Source organism: Podarcis gaigeae (genome assembly GCF_964106915.1).
Source record: "Podarcis gaigeae genome assembly, chromosome: 11".
Lineage (NCBI taxonomy): Eukaryota > Metazoa > Chordata > Lepidosauria > Squamata > Lacertidae > Podarcis > Podarcis gaigeae.
This window is the reverse complement of record NC_139687.1, coordinates 585,539-603,485: the sequence shown is the minus strand read 5'-3', so window position 1 is coordinate 603,485 and position 17,947 is coordinate 585,539. Positions and strand designations below refer to the sequence as shown.

Here is a 17,947-nt window from a genome sequence, read left to right as displayed (position 1 = left end):
GGCAGACCGACACAGGAGGGTTGGGGAAGACATCCGGGTAGGAGACTGGGTCTGGTTAGCAGCCCAGGCAGTTCCGGCCAGATCGTTGGCCAAGAAGAAGCTCGGGCACAAGCAGCTAGGGCCTTACCAAGTAGAGGCGCAGATCAACCCAGTGGCCTTCCGGTTAACACTCCCGGAGGGGTCCAGAATGCACCCGGTCTTTCATAGATCAGTGCTCACACCCTACAAAGAGCCCCACAGGTTTCAGGCACCAGGGACAGCACCAGACCCGCTCAGGGAAGCACCCAGAAAAGGAGGGTCGCCGAGAGCGGGGACGCTTAATGAAGCCACAGAGATTTTAGACTCAAGGTGGGGGGAGGACGGGATTGAATATCTTCTCGCCACAGAGGACACCCCGGCCAGCGCCAACAGGTGGGTGCCGGATTACGCATTGGAGGAGCAGTTGCTCAAGGAAGAATTCCATACACTTTTCCCGCACAAGCCTATGCCGGCGGGCTTTTTCGATGATTGTCTGTTCACACCCACACTCTCGGCCAGCACTTTCCGGGGTTTCTCGTCAGCGGAGGACTCGGCTCCGGGAGGCAGCTCCCCAGAGGGCTCGCTCTCAGGTTTTGGCACGGGGGGATCTTATTGGTGGGAGGACCAACCCGAAGTGGGCTGGCGCAGAGACATGCCGGAGGGACCCTGGGAAGTGTCGTCACCTCAGGTGACAGGGGGAGAAGGGGTTTTGAGTGATTTGGGGGCGGCCTCAGATTTCGAACACACCGCCCAGGAGATGGAAGCGGAGGGAATCGCAGTCGACGGGCCCATGGAGGACTTTCCGGACTTATCACGATGGCTGCACGCCTCGGGGGACGAACTGTATCCTGAACTCACCCCGACAACTCTAGAGCGCCCGGAACCCGCACCTGAAGAGGGGGAGGGGGGAAGGGGGGCTTCGAGGGGGGGATGGATGTCAGGGGTTCAGAAGGAGAGACACAGGAGGGGGAGCAAATGGAGAGTGAGGAGGAGGAGTATGAGGGGGCGCAGGCAGTGACAGTGGCCAGAGTTATTCCACAAGCCTCTCTAGCGAATCGAAGGACTCACAGAAGGGAGCGCCGGTGGCCAGAGCGAGGGGGGTTCCAGGGGGGAAGCCCCAGGAGGAAGGGGCCAGCTGGGAGTCCCTAAGCAGCAGTTGGAAATCAGGACCAGCTTCTCCACCAGAGCGCAGTGGGGAGGGGGAGTCCCAGGAGTCGGGACCAGTGTCCTCACCACCAGAGGGAGGAGAGGAGTCAGGTTTGACAACGCCCACATCAGGAAGCGGGGAAACGGTCAGAAGGAAAGTCACCGGCTGGGCGCGCGCGCCAAGTTCAAATGTACAGGAGCGCGGCACAGCGGGGAGCCCGGGAAGGGAGCCAGGTCCTAAAGCCCGCCGGAGGGAGGGACAAGACTCAGGGGGCTCAGCGTCAGAGGAGTCCAGGAAGGAGGAAACCCCAGAGGGCAGAAGGACCCAGCGAAGGAAAGAACAGCGTAAGAGGTGGAGCCGGGCTAGAATCTTAAACTGGTGTGGGTGGAGCAGTGAGTCAGAGGGGACTTAGCCGGTCTAGCGTCAAGACGTGGGTCTGCGCGCCCAGAGCTTTGAAATGGAAACTAAACTTCAATAAAGACTTTTGTACATTATATCCACCGGGCGTTGGTCCTCTGTGAGCTGGGATCTAGAGGCAGACCTGACAGGGATGTTTTATCCCAAGTTGATGGCCTTTCAGCTGATTCCCTGGTGGCCCGCTGGAATGTGAGTTAACCAGGGCTATTGACTGTCTGGCTCCGAAGCGCCTTCTCCGATTGCATGGAGGCCGGACAGCCCCGAGGTTTTCCCGGAGCTGAGGGCGATGAAACAATCAATGAGACGGCTAGAGCGCTGGTGGTGGAAAACTCACTCTGAATCAGACCAGACACAGAGCTCAACGTCGAGCCTACCAAGTGGCAATGGCGACGGCAAAGAGGGCCTTCCTCGCCGCCTCTATTGCATCTGCAGAAAACAGCAGCAGGAGACTTTTTCAGGTGGTTTGCAATCTATTGGAACCACCTGCACCACCAGGGCCTGGTAGGGAGCCCAATATCTCCTGCAATGCTTTTGCAAAGTTTTTTGCAGATAAAGGTGCTCAGATTCAGAAGGAGGTAGACTCCACCATGGGAGCAGGGCCAGGGCAGGAGAGTACTAGAGTTCTGTCTAGTCTTGTTACATGGGATCAATTCCAATCTGTTACCTCTGAGGATGTGGACAGGCTGCTTGGAGAAGTGAAACCGACCACCTGTCTCCTTGATCCTAGCCCATCCTGGCTGATAAAAGCGAGCCGGGAAGGGCTGGGCAATGGGCTCTGCGGGGTGGTGAATGCTTCCCTCTGTGAGGGAGCCTTCCCAGACCCGCTGAAAGAGGCGATCATTAAACCGCTTCTTAAAAAAAATCTTTAGACAAGATGCCTGTTATTTTCTCCCTCCCTCCCACTCATCTCAAAAATAGTTCCTCCATGAATAAAGCCTCTGAACTCCAGAAACTGTAAGTAATTATTCTAGTCTAATTCACTTAAGATGCAAGGTCTGCTGAAAAGGATCACACTGCTAAGAGTGTTTCAGCAATTCCAATCCATGTAATTTAGCAATCTAAAGTGTTCCGCCTTTCTCTGGCTTGTGCTCAAAGTGTAGATACAGATCTGAGCTACCAGGGTTTTTGTAATTCATGTTAAAATCAGGAAAGGATTTTCAGTAGCAAAAAGCCAATGAGAGCAGGTGTATGGCACCACATATAGAGCCTGAACTACAGCTAGCTACATTATTTGTTTGGGCTCTATTTGTGACCCGGAATGCTCTCTATGTTTTGTTCTGCCAGAAACACAGCTCTTGTGTATAATATAGGAGAAGGTTTGGGTATCATATCAAAATGCCAAGTTGGCCCCAGATGAACAGCAAGCTGGGATGTAACTTGAGGACACAAATGTGGGAGGTGCGAAAAAGGCAGGCAGTCCTTATGCGATGTCAATTATGCTAGCAAGGAATTGAATGGAATCAAGTTGAGGATATCATGCCAGCAACACCTTATTGGTTTGCTTTTCAAAGGTTTTGTGCAATTGGGCAGGGTCCCTCCACTACCAACAACACATACCACTTTATCTGCCAAGTACTTTTATGATCAACATGCAGAACACAGGCTTGTAAAACAACTAACCATATTTTGTCCTCCGGTGGAAAAAGGGTTCAATTTTTTTGAATAGTAGAACAAATTGTGGGAATTCTCCTATGCAAATACACAAACTATATGGTCTCCAGGGATGATTAAATGGAAAACAACAACAACAGTAATATCCAAGCTTTGCCATTGCTAGTTTTTTAATTCCTACATTTGCAAGCTCTACTGGGGATGAGAAGACTTTATAGCATGAGCCAGTTGTGATTACTTGAAGTACCATCTGTAAGACATTAAGTGTTTGTCTCCTCTCCTTTGATATCACTCTTTCTCACGAAATCCAACAGTAATACACCCAACAGAGCAACCCTATTAATTCAATGCCACAATTATGATAGGATTTCATTCCCACTCTGTGGAGCTGGGATCTGCTGCCAGCCAGCTGAACTTTGTATGTGGACTATTAGCCTTAGAGTTCTCTCTTAGTTAAGTAGAAAAGAAACACAGCTGCAGCTGTATAATATTGGCCAGAGACACTCCATCTTGTCACAAATCAGAAGCGGGCAGCTTACACACCGGCCTACACACAACTGTGAAAAATATCAAGAAAAGTGCTACAGTAAGTTTATATTTTGATTTATGGTGTTTTATGTGGCAATTGCTTCAGGGTGGTTTGTTCATAAATGAAAGGTCTCATAACTGAAATGAACTTCAAAAGAAATACATGGCTAAAGAGTTTCAAGTATCAATTTCATATGGCACTGACTTATGGCTGCTTATGGCAACTTTCAAAACCTTGATCCCTTAGAAACCTTTCAAACCAAGTTTTATCATTCCCTACTAGAGATCCCTTCTTACATGTCTAATATAGCTGTCCACTTGGAGGTCGGTCAAATCCCTGTTAGTGCTTGTATATGGATCCTGAAGATCCATTACTGGATAAAACTCTTCTTTCCTGTCAGGCTGGCATCCTTAACCCTATCAATCACTATCAATCAAAATGGAAAACTATATTTTATGAAAAGCTAAAAGGCTTGGAGTTTTCATCACAGGCACTGATAGCCACAGGTTACGAGAGAGCCAGAGCAACAATTCGCCAATGAATCTGGATGTAGAATTTCAGTGTCATAGAATCATAGAGTTGGAAGAGACCACAACCCCCTGCCAAGCAGGAAACACCATCAGAGCACTCCTGACATATGTCATATGAGTGAAATGAATAAGCACTCAGCAATCAAAGACAATGGTTTTGCCCCAGAAATTTATCTGTCAAAATTACAAATATCTAAATATAGACTGTCGTTCACCCTCACTAGATTCAACATGCTGCCATCTGTCTTATTGTAGGGGAGATATGTAGGTAAATCATATGCGGAGCGAGTCTGCCCCTGTGGCCTGATAGAGGTGGAAACCATATCTCATGTCTTGCTATGATGTCAATTTTATGAGGATATTCGCTTGGTCTTTCTGTTATACAGAAGATTCCAAGTGGGTCTGAACCTCAATGCTTAAAATCCCTCATAGAGGATAGGGACCTAAAGATCACGCTAAAGGTGGCCAGATTTTGCGCAACTGCCATAAAACTCAGGGAAGAAGCTGTGCTATTACAAAGACTAAGGCCTCAGATACAAACTCTAGATAATATTTTAGATTAAGACCTAAACCACATTTCTAATGGCTGTCATATTCGTATTGTTTATTGTCATAAAGGTAAAGGGGCCCCTGCCCCCTGGTCCAGTTGTGGCTGACTCTGGGGTTGCGGCGCTCATCTCACTTTATTGGCCGAGGGAGCCGGCATCCAGCTTCCGGGTCATGTGGCCAGCATCACTAAGCCACTTCTGGCAAACCAGAGCAGCGCACAGAAACACCATTTACCTTCCCGCCAGAGTGGTACCTATTTATCTACTTGCACTTTGACGTGCTTTCAAACTGCTAGGTTGGCAGGAGCAGGGACTGAGCAATGGGAGCTCACCCAGTTGCGGGGATTCGAACCGGGACCTTCTGATCAGCAAGTCCTAGGCTCTGTGGTTTAACCCACAGCGCCACCCGCATCCTTGTTTATTGTCATACTTGGTTGTTAATTCAAACTTAATTCTATTGTGTTTTATGTTCGCTTAGCACGGTATGTGCATCTGGTCTGGGACTGTAATAAATTTCATTCATTCATTCATATGGCTCACGTCATAGAAAGATGGAGGACAGGTTGTTTTCATTTATAAATGCCATTCTTAATCTGAATGGATTAGCTTCAAGTGAAACAACCCTAAATCAGACCTTGGAAAAATCTTGATAGATGCTGAGCTCCAAAAAAATACAACGCTTTGTCTTTTGGCTTAACTTGCTTCCTTAGGCACTGTGGTCTTTGAGAACTAAAAACACTTGGGTCTAACAAATGCCTATGCAGCTCTCTCAAATATATCAGGGGCCCCATAAAATCCCAGGAAGGGGTGGATATCTGGTGGGCATTTGGACCCAAAGGATCAGGAATGCCGTCTTAACTATGGACTCCTTGGGAGGGAAATCATAGGGAGAGATTGCTTGCTGTGTAAATATTGTTGCATATGGAATGTAAAGAGACACCACATTCCAGGGCGGGTAGCACTTTAAAATTGGGGTGGTCAGCTGCAAGTAGAACCCTTGCAAATGAATGCCTTGGGCAGCCCATTCAGGCAGCAAACTTACAGGCTTCAGGATGTCTATTCAGGCACCATAAGGAATGCTGTGGGAAAGCTAGTGTGATTTTATAGCACTGACATTTTATTAAAGAAAATCCTCTTAGTCTATTAATTGTATACATTCTAGTTTATTACATTTGTAGAAATGTGCTTATATTAAAAAAACAATGGTTCTAAAGAGAATATCATACGTTGTTTTTAGATTCACACACACACACACAAGTACTGCAGAAGACCCCATCTTGCTTCCAGTGTGGGAGAGAAGGGGCTGCAGAAGTGGTCGCCTTTCTTTCTCCCCTCTTGCTTTTCATCAAAGATGACACAAACTGCCACAGTTCTTCCAACCTTTTGTAAAAAATGTTTTTAATAAAAAACCCAAACCCACTACCTGATTACCATATTGGCCTGACTATAAAAGTCAACTTGGGGGAGAGGACGGGGGGCTATGCGCGGGGGGGGGGGGCATCGCTGCTTTGCCACGCTCCTAGCACTGTTTGCCCCATGCTCCTGGCTACATACTGGATTTTTGTAAGGTCGTGAATATAAGCCTCAATTTAATTTTTCACGGATGGAATTTGGAAAAAAAGTGTGGCTTATATTTGGGCCAATACGGTAATTGTAGGTAATTAAATAACTGACTAAACAAAGTCCAAATCTTTAGTAAGGTAGCAACATATCCAAACAAAGTCTTTCTGGGGAAACAACTTTTATCAACACATGCTCTGCTGGTTTTACTGGACGGTGCATCTATTTAGACCCATGAATATATTTTACAGTTTGTAAATTAATACTGAAAAAGTCAAAGTACAATAATATACAGCTAAAAATAGTTCAGATAGAGATTCAAAGATACATGCTAATCACTTTATTATCCTGTTCTCCTTTACATCAAGATCAAATCAGGCCCAGTGTGACACAACTAAATTTAGCATAGTTGTGGTTTGGCTTGATAAAGACATATAATGAAATTATGACAGTGCATTCAAGTCCAAGGTCCTGTTCATACCTCAGTTGTGGCTAGTAAATGACCCTAGGACATGGAGGGGCTCAGTCTCCGCTATTTAGCAGGCTCCAGACCTGTAGCTTTCAATCCATTATAAAGAGACCTTTCAAACTTACATATAGAATCACGACCAAAATCTAGCACAGAATGAGATACAGTCATGAACAGATTTCAGTGGTGTTAATGATGCTTGTGCTGGACTATAGCCTAGGACTTCAGATTTGCTGAAGAATGAGCAAGAGACTTATTTTCAAAGTAACACAAAAATTACTGAAAAGCAACGAAACTACTCAATTAACTGAGGTTCTACCCCCCCCCCAAGGAGAAACCTGCCCCCCAATGTCCTCTTTTGGGGGGTATATTTCCCCAGCATTCCCCAAAGAAGCTCAACAAACGGGGGTGGGGGTGGGGTGTGTTGATCTCTTTAGAAAAGCTCAACGTTTTGGCTGCTCCCCCAATATATATCACAGTTCTTAATCGGCCACATATGGTTGGTAAACCTTTAAACAAGAAGTCAGATCCAATCTAGCAGAAGCTAGAGTCAGAGCTATTGATCCAGGAACAAAGATTAATTCTGTGTCAGATAGGGTTGCACTCTACAGGACCTAACTCTGACCATGGATGTGTGAATGATGGTTGTGTGCAGGTGGGTCTTTGCCTCACTTAGGCTGGTAAATCAACTCCATTAATTCCTACAGAGCACATTTCATCCTGTAGTAACTCCCTTATGACTCCTCCCTTACAAAATCTTGGCAGATGGGAAAAGTCTTTCTTCTTAGAATCGCCTTCATCCTATAACTAGTTTTAATAGTAGGGGAAGATGCTTTTATGTCACTGTGATGTGTCAATTTTATTCATTGTTTTGTTTTCTGGTGTTGTTTTCATAGATTTTGCTTTTATAGACTGTTTTGTATTTTGCTATTCTTTGCAGCTTAGTTTTTGTTTTGTTAGCTGAAGTCTTAATGTTTTATTCCTATTTTTAAAATCCTTTATTATCTTCCAGCAACTCAGGACCTTCAGACCTGTACAACATAGTCTGAACAAAGCTTTTTAATAATGATGATGATGATGATGATGTTTTAGTCTTTTAACAATATTGGGAGTCTCCTTGGACAAGTAAAGAAAGACAGAGCATTTGTGTTTATTTTTTAAAATAAAAATGAACACAAAAATAAATAATTGATGGAACTGGATTGCAGAATTGTTGTGATGGCCAACAGCTTAGATGGCTATAAAGGGGATTTACTAGATCCATGGAGAACAAAATTATCAGTGCATGCTCCACTTGCAATGGCCAGAAAATTCAAAAACAACACCCAAGGCTATTGAAATCATTACACATACATTCATGATTTGAATTTAAGCTACACTAATTCTGTCTATTTCTAACATAGACTGAATTTTATCTTTAGTGAGTTTCACAACTATTTTTGAGATTTGCTTGCTACACAGATAACACAATTACCTTTGCATTTTGACCAGGTTTCATTTATCTCAGAGAATGATTATTTCCCCTCTTTTGATGGAAGTGAACTTGTGCACACTTTATTAATGAAACCATTAAAACTAATAATTCCATAATGTGCTAGAAAGGATCAGTGTTCCCACTGTCATTGATAAACTAGTATAATTTGTCTTTCTTTTTAAACTGCTGCTTAAGCAAGTAAGAGGTAATGGAAAAAAGGGTGATATAAGGAAGCTACACTTTAGAATTAAAGCAAATTAATCCAGAATTCTGAATGCAACACAGTATCTGGCTGTTTCTACCAAATGCCACAGAGACTGTATATTTCAGCTTTATTAACTGCATCTGAATACAGTTAAGAGTGCTACTCTGTAGAAGCTTCATAATAGTCTTTGTACATAATTTAAATTTACAGGAAAGTGTTCTATAGTCTCTGAAATTCTTGGCAGAGTTAAATATTTAGGGAAACTGAGGTCTCCAGACATTTAATGTAAAGCAATAGCTCTAGAATTTAGAGAAACCTAACTGATCAGACCTTTCAAATAGGAGACTTGAAGGCATTCTACGTAATGTTCACAAAATGTAGACAAGCATGTTTTTTGATAAGGCTACCTTTTTATTTTTTGAAAAACATAAACTGGGGATGGTGTTGTGCATTTAAACAGAGTAATTACATAGGAATTTGTAAAGTGGCATAGAGATATAGTGCTACGGGAAAACGTGCTGCTTGAATTTCTACATGCAAGGTGCTACATTAAAGGCACAGGAGAAGGGCCATTTAACAGTGCTGGAAACTCTTGCAGTGTGTAGACCTTAGAATGAGTCTCTGTTGGATATAGGTCTTGAAAGAAGAAACAAGCATAGTTGTTAACCTATGTAAGATAGAGAGAAAACAGGACACCATAAAATAACTATCTCACTGTCCCATTTTTCACTTGTCTCCTGTTAATCCTGCTTTCATCAATTAACATGGAAATGTCCTTTAACTGGCCCAGCCTCTTAAACAAGAGTTCTTTCCCTAGTCTTAATTAGATGGGTGAAAATGTCTCAAATATTTCAGTGTTTCACGTTGGCAGAACATTTCCTATTGTTTTCTTGTTCATCTCACAGTCCTTTGGAAAATAAATCATTTGAAAAAGAATTGACTCTGTTGCCAGAGGTTTGTTAGACAGGAAATATGTCCAGATTTGTGTGTGTGTTTTACAGGCTGCAAAGTTATCACAAATGCACTACAGGTCTCCTCAGGTATGTCTGGAGGGAAAAGCAGTAGTTAGTCCTGTCTCTTCCCATGACACATTTCCATTTGAGTTAAATGGTGTCCACGCTGAAAGCAATTCTACTTATCAGCACTACCGACATGTTTAATCCCAAGTTATGACAATTTACTGTTTTAGCAAAACCTGCACCAAGCAGAGTCAAGGTCAGGGTGGTGCAGCAGCAATTATGTGTAGTCTATTATATTACTTGCATATGTAGTCCCTCTAGATCAGGATAACAAATCTGTGACCCTCCAGTGTTGCTGGACTACAACTTCCATCATCTAGGAATGCAGGCTAGGGATGGCGGGGGCTGGGAACCCAACAATTTGGCTGGGAGCCATAGTTTGTGAATTGGGAGAATGATGACTTAAATTCTTTTGGTGCTGGGTTCCATTCTGCTGTCCTCCTTTTGCCAGAGCAGAAGGTGCATGTGGGAGAATGGGCCTCAGCTGCACTGAACCACCATCACTGTTCATGCATACGGTCTGCTAGCAACTCGGGTGGCCAAGTGAAAAAGAGGAAAGGGCTCCATTGTGAAGTGGCAATTTAAGAAAGTGCAGCTCAATTTCCACTTCTACACAAGTATTTTAAGCGCAGTAGCTGTCTTTAATCTGGACACCCTACTGACAACCTGGATCTTAACCACACACCAAGACACCACACCATCTCTGCTAAGCTGGGGTTAAGAACTATGCTCTCTTGAAAAGAAATACAACCGCAGGTTTGAGCCACATGCTAGTTCTGCAAAGACTTCATCTTGTATTCAGTCCAAGTGTAATGGTGGGGGCTCTCTCCAATGTTACATGTGAAATCTTTACAGGACCGAACTTTTGAACTGCTGGAATTGTGAAAGGAAATGCCCTAGAAAAACATGTGTAACTATGCAGTGCACTTTTGAAATAAACATTAGAATACTCTAAAATTAGAGAAATCCTGTGCATTGAAAAACTATGGCAAAATATTTAGTTTTATCATGCAAACTGAAGGCAATGCCATATAAGTGTTTCCACAATACGTTGACTAAAACTTTCCCCATTTTGCCTGAGAATATGAGATGGTCGTGAACGACAAAAAAGGTTTAATGTACACCCTAAGCTTTCCTACTGGCAGGGATAAAAAAGGACTTTCCACCCTCTATTCAGCAGGAATTGGACTTCTGGAATGTGCAGGCATCCCACTCAATCCCATAGAAACCAATGAATTCTGTGCCTCAATTAAATGGCTATTGAGAAGCACCAGAAGCAGCAGCATCGGGAATAACACCATAAATACATTAAATACATCAAAGTTTTTTTAAAAAAATGATAATTTCATATTGATAACAAATTAACAAATCTTTCCAAATTCAAAAAACAAAAAACAATACATCCAATTATATAGTCCAAATTAATTTCAATAGCGACTTCCCGTGTTCTGTATTTCAAGAGCTAATATCCATCCTTTATTTTCTCCTGATATTGCTCATCTCCTCCAACAGTCGGTGGTATAACTGACTCTCTCTCTCTCTCTCTCTCTCTCTCTCTCTCTCTCTCTCTCTCGTTTTATTTTACCAAATATTGTTCTCAGTCTTAATATTTTAAAAACACAAGTCCTGTTTTGATTACCCCTCCTTTTTTCCTGCTGATTCTTGCTCTAAGGAGGCTCTGGGCTTTCATCCAGGGTTGAAGTTAATTGGTGACATCTTTAATCTTTCTAAGCATGCTGATGTTTCATATATACTGTAGGGATGTACTTGGCAATCAGTACATAATACAAAGATTATTTCAGATTTCCTCATAAAAACCCACACCGGCTCTCCAGGGCCCTCGGACAGCTGGCAGGCATCCAGAGTCTATCGCTGCACTCTCTTCAAGCTATATGTAACAATATTCCATGCAAGCAAATGCATCTTTTGTAAAGTACACCCCCTTCATAGTTTTTGTAGTACAAATACAAAATATCTCTGACCTCCCTTCGTTAAAGGAGACTGTTACTTTCATTCTTCTAACTGTGTCATAGTCGCCACCACCATCTTCCTCAGCCTAAGCGATCATATCTGATCTTGCTCTGCCAATTTTTTGATTGGGGCTTTCCGCCGAGGACTGTGATTCCGATACATCCAATTAATTTTACGCCTCCTGTGTTTCCTTTGAGTAATTATTTCTTTCTTGACGAGGTTCGCCAAATCATGAAATAGCAGCTATAATGAATACAAAAGTGCGGCAGCCGCTCACCTCATTCATCAAGACGACAAGAAAGGAGTCTTTTTGAAGTCTGGAACTTGGCCTCCAACAATTGTGTAGTTTAGCAGATTTTTCTTTTAACTCTTTCCTGCCAGAACTTACCTGTTTTCCCCCCCAAATCTTTTAATTTTTAAGAAAGAGGGACACCTGGCTGATGAGACTGACTTTGGAGAGTTGCCATATTCATGTCTGGACATCACCCAGCATCCCCCTGCCTCCACATCTTGTTGCGGAGCGCAAATAATGGACGGTCTGTGGGTGGTCAGGGTTAATTACCCTCATTTAACCCTGAATTACTGGCATGACTGGCTGTCTGATCTCTTGGGAGGCCACCATATCTCATTGTCGGAAGCCGGAAGTGCCTCCATCAAAGTTTAGACCCCACATACAAAATAACTCCTTTGTGCCCCCCCCCCATTTTTGCACCCACCAGTTATGGCAGTAAAGGAGAAATTCCACCAACAATGCAGATACATATTTCCTCCCCTTGTTTTAGTCCCTCTGTCAATAAATAAAACTTTAAAAAGAATTTCCAGCTAGGTTTGGTAGCACTTTTTCTCCTTGCCTTTCCCTCCCCAGCTTCCCTCCCCAGCTTCTTATTTGTTTTTTATTTTTGACCCTGTTATACAAGTGCTCTGCAGGAACCCATGGCTTGTCAGTGCCTGCATTATCCCATCATAACCTTCCCCCAGAAATCTCTGTACCATTTGGAGTTCAGAAAGACACAAGGAACTTAGCCTTGCCCATAGTTATACACCAGGAGTCACAATGTTATTCTCTAACACTTAGCCTTTAAATATCAAGCTGCAGGGGTGATATATATGGTGATATAAATCATAAACCATAGACATATGATGATTTATGTTTGTAGAAAACAAACTGCAATTTGATATCTAAAGGTTCCAGGCACTGTAAATTTTAGAGAATAACATTGTGACTCCAGTGTCCTGGTGCAAAGGACAATTTTCCAGTTCACAGCAGACACTTAAAAAAGAGCTCCCTTCCACTGGGGATGCTTAAGAAATTAGAGTTCTCTGAATTTCAGTGCGAAACTGACCTAATCTGTATATTAGAATATAAAGATCCTTTGGATTTTACTTCTCTGAATTTTGTGATACAGTTCTCAATAGAAAAAAAGGATACCATAATGCAAATATGTTTAGCAATGTGCATATTGAGATAAAATATGTATTTAAATTTTTATTTTGTGATAGAAAACATACTTAAATACAAATTTTCATGTTGGTTTATTGTTTTTATATAAAGCACTGTCTTAGTGAGCAGATTCAAAAAGAATCTACTTTCGACCTGTTTCACGCTCCAGGCTCCTCTCTCTTTTTAATGCTGCTGCCTCCCTTGCCTCTCTATGGACTCATTCATACTGTTCTCTAATGTGGATAGTTTTGTGTACCTTCATGAATTCTCCATTGTCTACATGATGTTCTCCTTTAAATCACTTTCCCCTCCCCTCAATCCAGATTTTCTCGTATCAGATATATTCCAAAAAGAAGGGCTTGTGATAAAATCTGGATGGAGGGAGGGGAAAGTGTGGGAGGCAGCAATTTGAAAGAAAAGGTCCTAGAATCAGAGAATCATAGAGTTGGAAGAGACCACAAGGGCCATCGAGTCCAACACCCTGCCAAGCAGGAAACACCATCAGAGCACTCCTGACATATGGTTGTCAAGCCTCTGCTTAAAGACCTCCAAAGAAGGAGACTCCACCACACTCCTTGGCAGCAAATTCCACTGTTGAACAGCTCTTACTGTCAGGAAGTTCTTCCTAATGTTTAGGTGGAATCTTCTTTCTTGTAGTTTGGAACCATTGCTCCGTGTCCGCTTCTCTGGAGCAGCAGAAAACAACCTTTCTCCCTCCTCTATGTGACATCCTTTTATATATTTGAACATGGCTATCATATCACCCCTTAACCTCCTCTTCTCCAGGCTAAACATGCCCAGCTCCCTTAGCTGTTCCTCATAAGGCATCGTTTCCAGGCCTTTGACCATTTTGGTTGTCCTCCTCTGGACACGTTCCAGTTTGTCAGTGTCCTTCTTGAACTGTGGTGCCCAGAACTGGACACGGTACTCCAGGTGAGGTCTGACCAGAGCAGAATACAGTGGCACTATTACTTCCCTTGATCTAGATGCTATACTCCTATTGATGCAGCCCAGAATTGCATTGGCTTTTTTAGCTGCCACGTCACACTGTTGGCTCACGTCAAGTTTGTGGTCAACCAAGACTCCTAGATCCTTTTCACATGTACTGCTCTCAAGCCAGGTGTCACCCATCTTGTATTTGTGCCTCTCATTTTTTTTGCCCAAGTGCAATACTTTACATTTCTCCCTGTTAAAATTAATCTTGTTTGTTTTGGCCCAGTTCTATAATCTGTCAAGGTTGTTTTGAAGTGTGATTCTGTCCTCTGGGGTGTTAGCCACCCCTCCCAGTTTGGTGTCATCTGCAAATTTGATCAGGTTGCCCTTGAGTCCATCATCCAAGTCATTGATAAAGATGTTGAATAAGACTGGGCCCAAGACAGAACCCTGTGGCACCCCACTAGTCACTCGTCTCCAGGATGAAGAGGAACCATTGATGAGCACCCTTTGGGTTCGGTCAGTCAGCCAGTTACAAATCCACTGAGTGGTAGCATAGTCAAGACCACATTTTACCAGCGTCTTTACAAGAATATCATGGGGCACCTTGTCAAATGCCTTGCTGAAATCAAGGTAGGCTACATCCACTGCATTCCCTTCATTTACCAGGGTTCTAATTCTGTCAAAAAACGAGATCAGGTTAGTCTGACATGACTTATTTTTTAGAAATCCATGCTGACTATTGGTGATCACAGCATTCCTTTCTAGGTGCTCACAGACTGTTTGCTTAATGATCTGCTCCAGAATCTTCCCTGGTATTGATGTCAGACTGACTGGGCGGTAATTATTTGGGTCCTCTCTTTTCCCCTTTTTGAAAATAGGGACAACATTTGCCCTCCTCCAGTCTGCCGGGACTTCGCCTGTTCTCCAGGAATTCTCAAAGATGACTGCCAGTGGTTCTGAGATCACATCTGCCAGTTCTTTTAATACTCTTGGATGCAGTTCATCTGGCCCTGGAGACTTGAATACATCTAAACTAGCCAATTATTCTTGTACTATCTCCTTAGTTATTCTGGGCTGTGTTTCCTCTGCTGAATCATTTGCTCCAAATTCTTCAGGTCGGGCATTGTTTTCTTTATTGGAGAAGATTGAGGCAAAGAAGGCATTGAGGAGTTCAGCCCTTTCTGTGTCCCCTGTTTGCATTTCACCATCTTCTCCTCTGAGTGACCCCACTGTTTCTTTGTTCTTCCTTTTGCTACAAACATACCCATAAAAGCCTTTTTTGTTGCTTTTAACCTCTCTAGCAAGCCTGAGTTCATTCCGTGCTTTAGCTTTTCTGACTTTGTGTCTACACTTGCTGGCTATTTGTTTGAATTCCTCTTTGGTGGTTTCCCCCCTTTTCCATTTTTTGTACACCTCTTTTTTAATCTTAACTCAGTTAAAAGTTCTTTAGATAGCCACCCTGGCTTCTTTAGGCACCTTCCATGTTTCCGTCTCCTTGGTATTGCCTGAAGTTGTGCTTTTACTATCTCCCTCTTAACAAACTCCCTGCTTTCTTTTAACACAGTTTCTTTCAGTAATCAGCATTCTATGCTAACTAGCATTTTTATAGTTTTTTAAAGCATCTGATCGATTTCTTAGTATCTACATTAAGAGCAAAGGTGTAAATCATGATAGCTATTCTGCAGATAAGGATAAGCCCAAATTTCAGGTGCTACACTGCCCTCTCATCGCCTGAGAACGATATTCTTGTAAAGTTTCTCACCAGTTGACAAAACTGTAAAGCAAGTTTGATCTTGCAGATGTTGGCTGCACTCTGCTGAAATGCTCCCTCCTCTTTAGAACAGAGCAGATTTTGTTTATAAATACAAGAGGACTCTCAAAGCTGCTTCACATTTCTTCCTTACAAGGAATACAGAACTTGCTTGGACTTTGGTATTCATGTTTCCCAACTGTAATATTATTGTGGCGAATCACTGGGATGCATTAGCTAAGTTATTCTGCAGACAAATTGGCTTGACAGAAAATTATTTTTAAAATGTTGAATTTTAATTTAGATTTGCATGCTAGCAAAGAAGAATAGAAAGGGGAAGCAGCTAAGCTTCTCATCAGCACATAAATCTTGACATATTTGTATTTCCTTCCTTTCTACCATGGAAACATGTCACAAATGAAGACGCTAATTAACATCAACTTGTGTAAAGTGCACATAGATGTAATTTTACATGACTTAAGTTCTATAAGCAAAAAGCAAATGTTTGTAATAGTAAAGATTTTTGCTATGCTTGCCTGCCCACCCCCTGCAGCCTCAGCACAGCTCGGCCAGCCTGCCCACCAGTGCCGCAGGCTCCTCCGCAAGACAAGGTGCTGGGCCGGGTATGAGGCAGACACCTGAGCTCAGGCAACCTGAGTGTGCCAGCCACATGGCTAGTCCTCAGCACACCTGGGCAGCAAAGGAGCTTCTGGGTCACTGGGTGGTGGGGCAGGGTCTGTAAAAAAGGACCCCCCTCCTGCAAGACAAGTTAGTTTGGGGTAGTCAGTAGGGCTGGGAGATATTTACTCGAATCTAATGTGCACCTTTTTTGCTTTGTGAAAATTAGAGTGTGCATTAGATTTGATGGCACATTAGATTCAAATAAATATGGTACTTTGCATGCTGAATGTCCCTGGTTCCTGGGCATTTCTACTTTAAAAAGGATCAAGTTGCGGGCAATGTGAAAGACATCTGCTACAAATTCTGGAGACCCACTGCCATTCAGGGTCATAGCTGTCAACTTTTCCCTTTTCTTGCGAGGAATCCTATTCGGAATAAGGGAATTTCCCTTTAAAAAAGGGAAACGTTGACAGCTATGTTCAGAGTAGCCAATCTGGTATATGTGGTCTGACCTGTTATTAGGCTACTTCCTATGCCCCTTTGTTGTCTGTGTGAAGCAGTGTCCTCAATCTTGGTAATTTTCACAATGCCAACATAAATCACAAAACTGGGATTTCATTTTGGCAAGTGCATAAAGGAATGGTTTCACAGAAATGGAACTGTCACATGGATCTGTCAGTATATGGGTATGCTTTAAGCAGCAACAATGCTCCTATTTGCATGTACAAATGGAATTTGAGAACTTCTACATTTCAGGTGTGGTCGTGCTATCTGATCTCCAGGAACAGCTCATCCACATCGGTGGTCCTCTTCACAGCCAATGCAAACTGTATGCAGATGTCACAGGCAATACAGTGGAAAGTCCAACCCATCTGATTTCCTTCGGGGCCTCCTCTCACCTACAAGGCATGCAATTTTTAGGAAAAGAAATCTCCAACTGCACTTACCTGTGGTTCTTTGTCGTGTTTGTTGGGGTCCTTTTCATAGCTTTCTGCATAGATCCTGAGAGTGGCTCGCACATGACTAGAAGCACTTAATCTGAAGATGAGTCTGGATGCATCCGAGAAAATTATCCTTAGCCCCTATTAAAAGTAAATACAGTTTATAGATGGTGCAAACAGAATTTTTGAGAACATTCTGTCAACTAACAGCTGCTTCAAAGGAATATTCATTAATCTTATAGCTGCCAAGATTTGTACAGTGGCTAACTAGAAAAAGAGAACAACTCCACTCTAATAAGTTCAACAAAACATGGAATATAACTACTTTATCTAAACTAATATATCACAGCAGAATGAAAAAAGAACAAGAGTGAAACACATGCATAGATTTTGTGGTGTTCTGGAATGATAAATTTCAGTATGCATATTCCCAGCTGTACAGTTATTTTGCTTTATTGTAATTTGTCTATTCTTTTTATATTAATTAGCTTAAGTTATAGGGGAGGGATAAGAATACTTAAACTTTCTTATATTTAGTCATTTAACATAATTCTATACTAAGTCAGAATATACTGCACTAATTTGCAACTTATGCAATTGAAAACTATCCATGTGCTAACTACAGCTTCAGTTGCTGTTAATAGCATTTTTATTTACATGTACAAATTACTTGGTTGGATCCAGAGTTAAGACTGTCTGGGCTGATGGAAGTAGTTTTCTTTGTTCCCTCCCCATTACAGCAGACTCTCCCCCCCTGAAT

The 17,947-nt window shown here is 42.7% G+C and overlaps 1 protein-coding gene across 2 annotated transcripts in view; it reads right to left on the bottom strand.

Moving 5' to 3' along the window:
• PGM5 (phosphoglucomutase 5) overlaps positions 1-17,947 on the bottom strand; it is a 118,816-nt gene that overhangs the window by 8,524 nt on the left and 92,345 nt on the right. For both annotated transcript variants that reach the window (XM_083702042.1, XM_083702043.1), the window contains exon 10: positions 17,194-17,328. In XM_083702042.1, the coding sequence (XP_083558168.1) occupies positions 17,194-17,328 (135 nt within the window). The remainder of the gene's footprint in view (positions 1-17,193; positions 17,329-17,947) is intronic.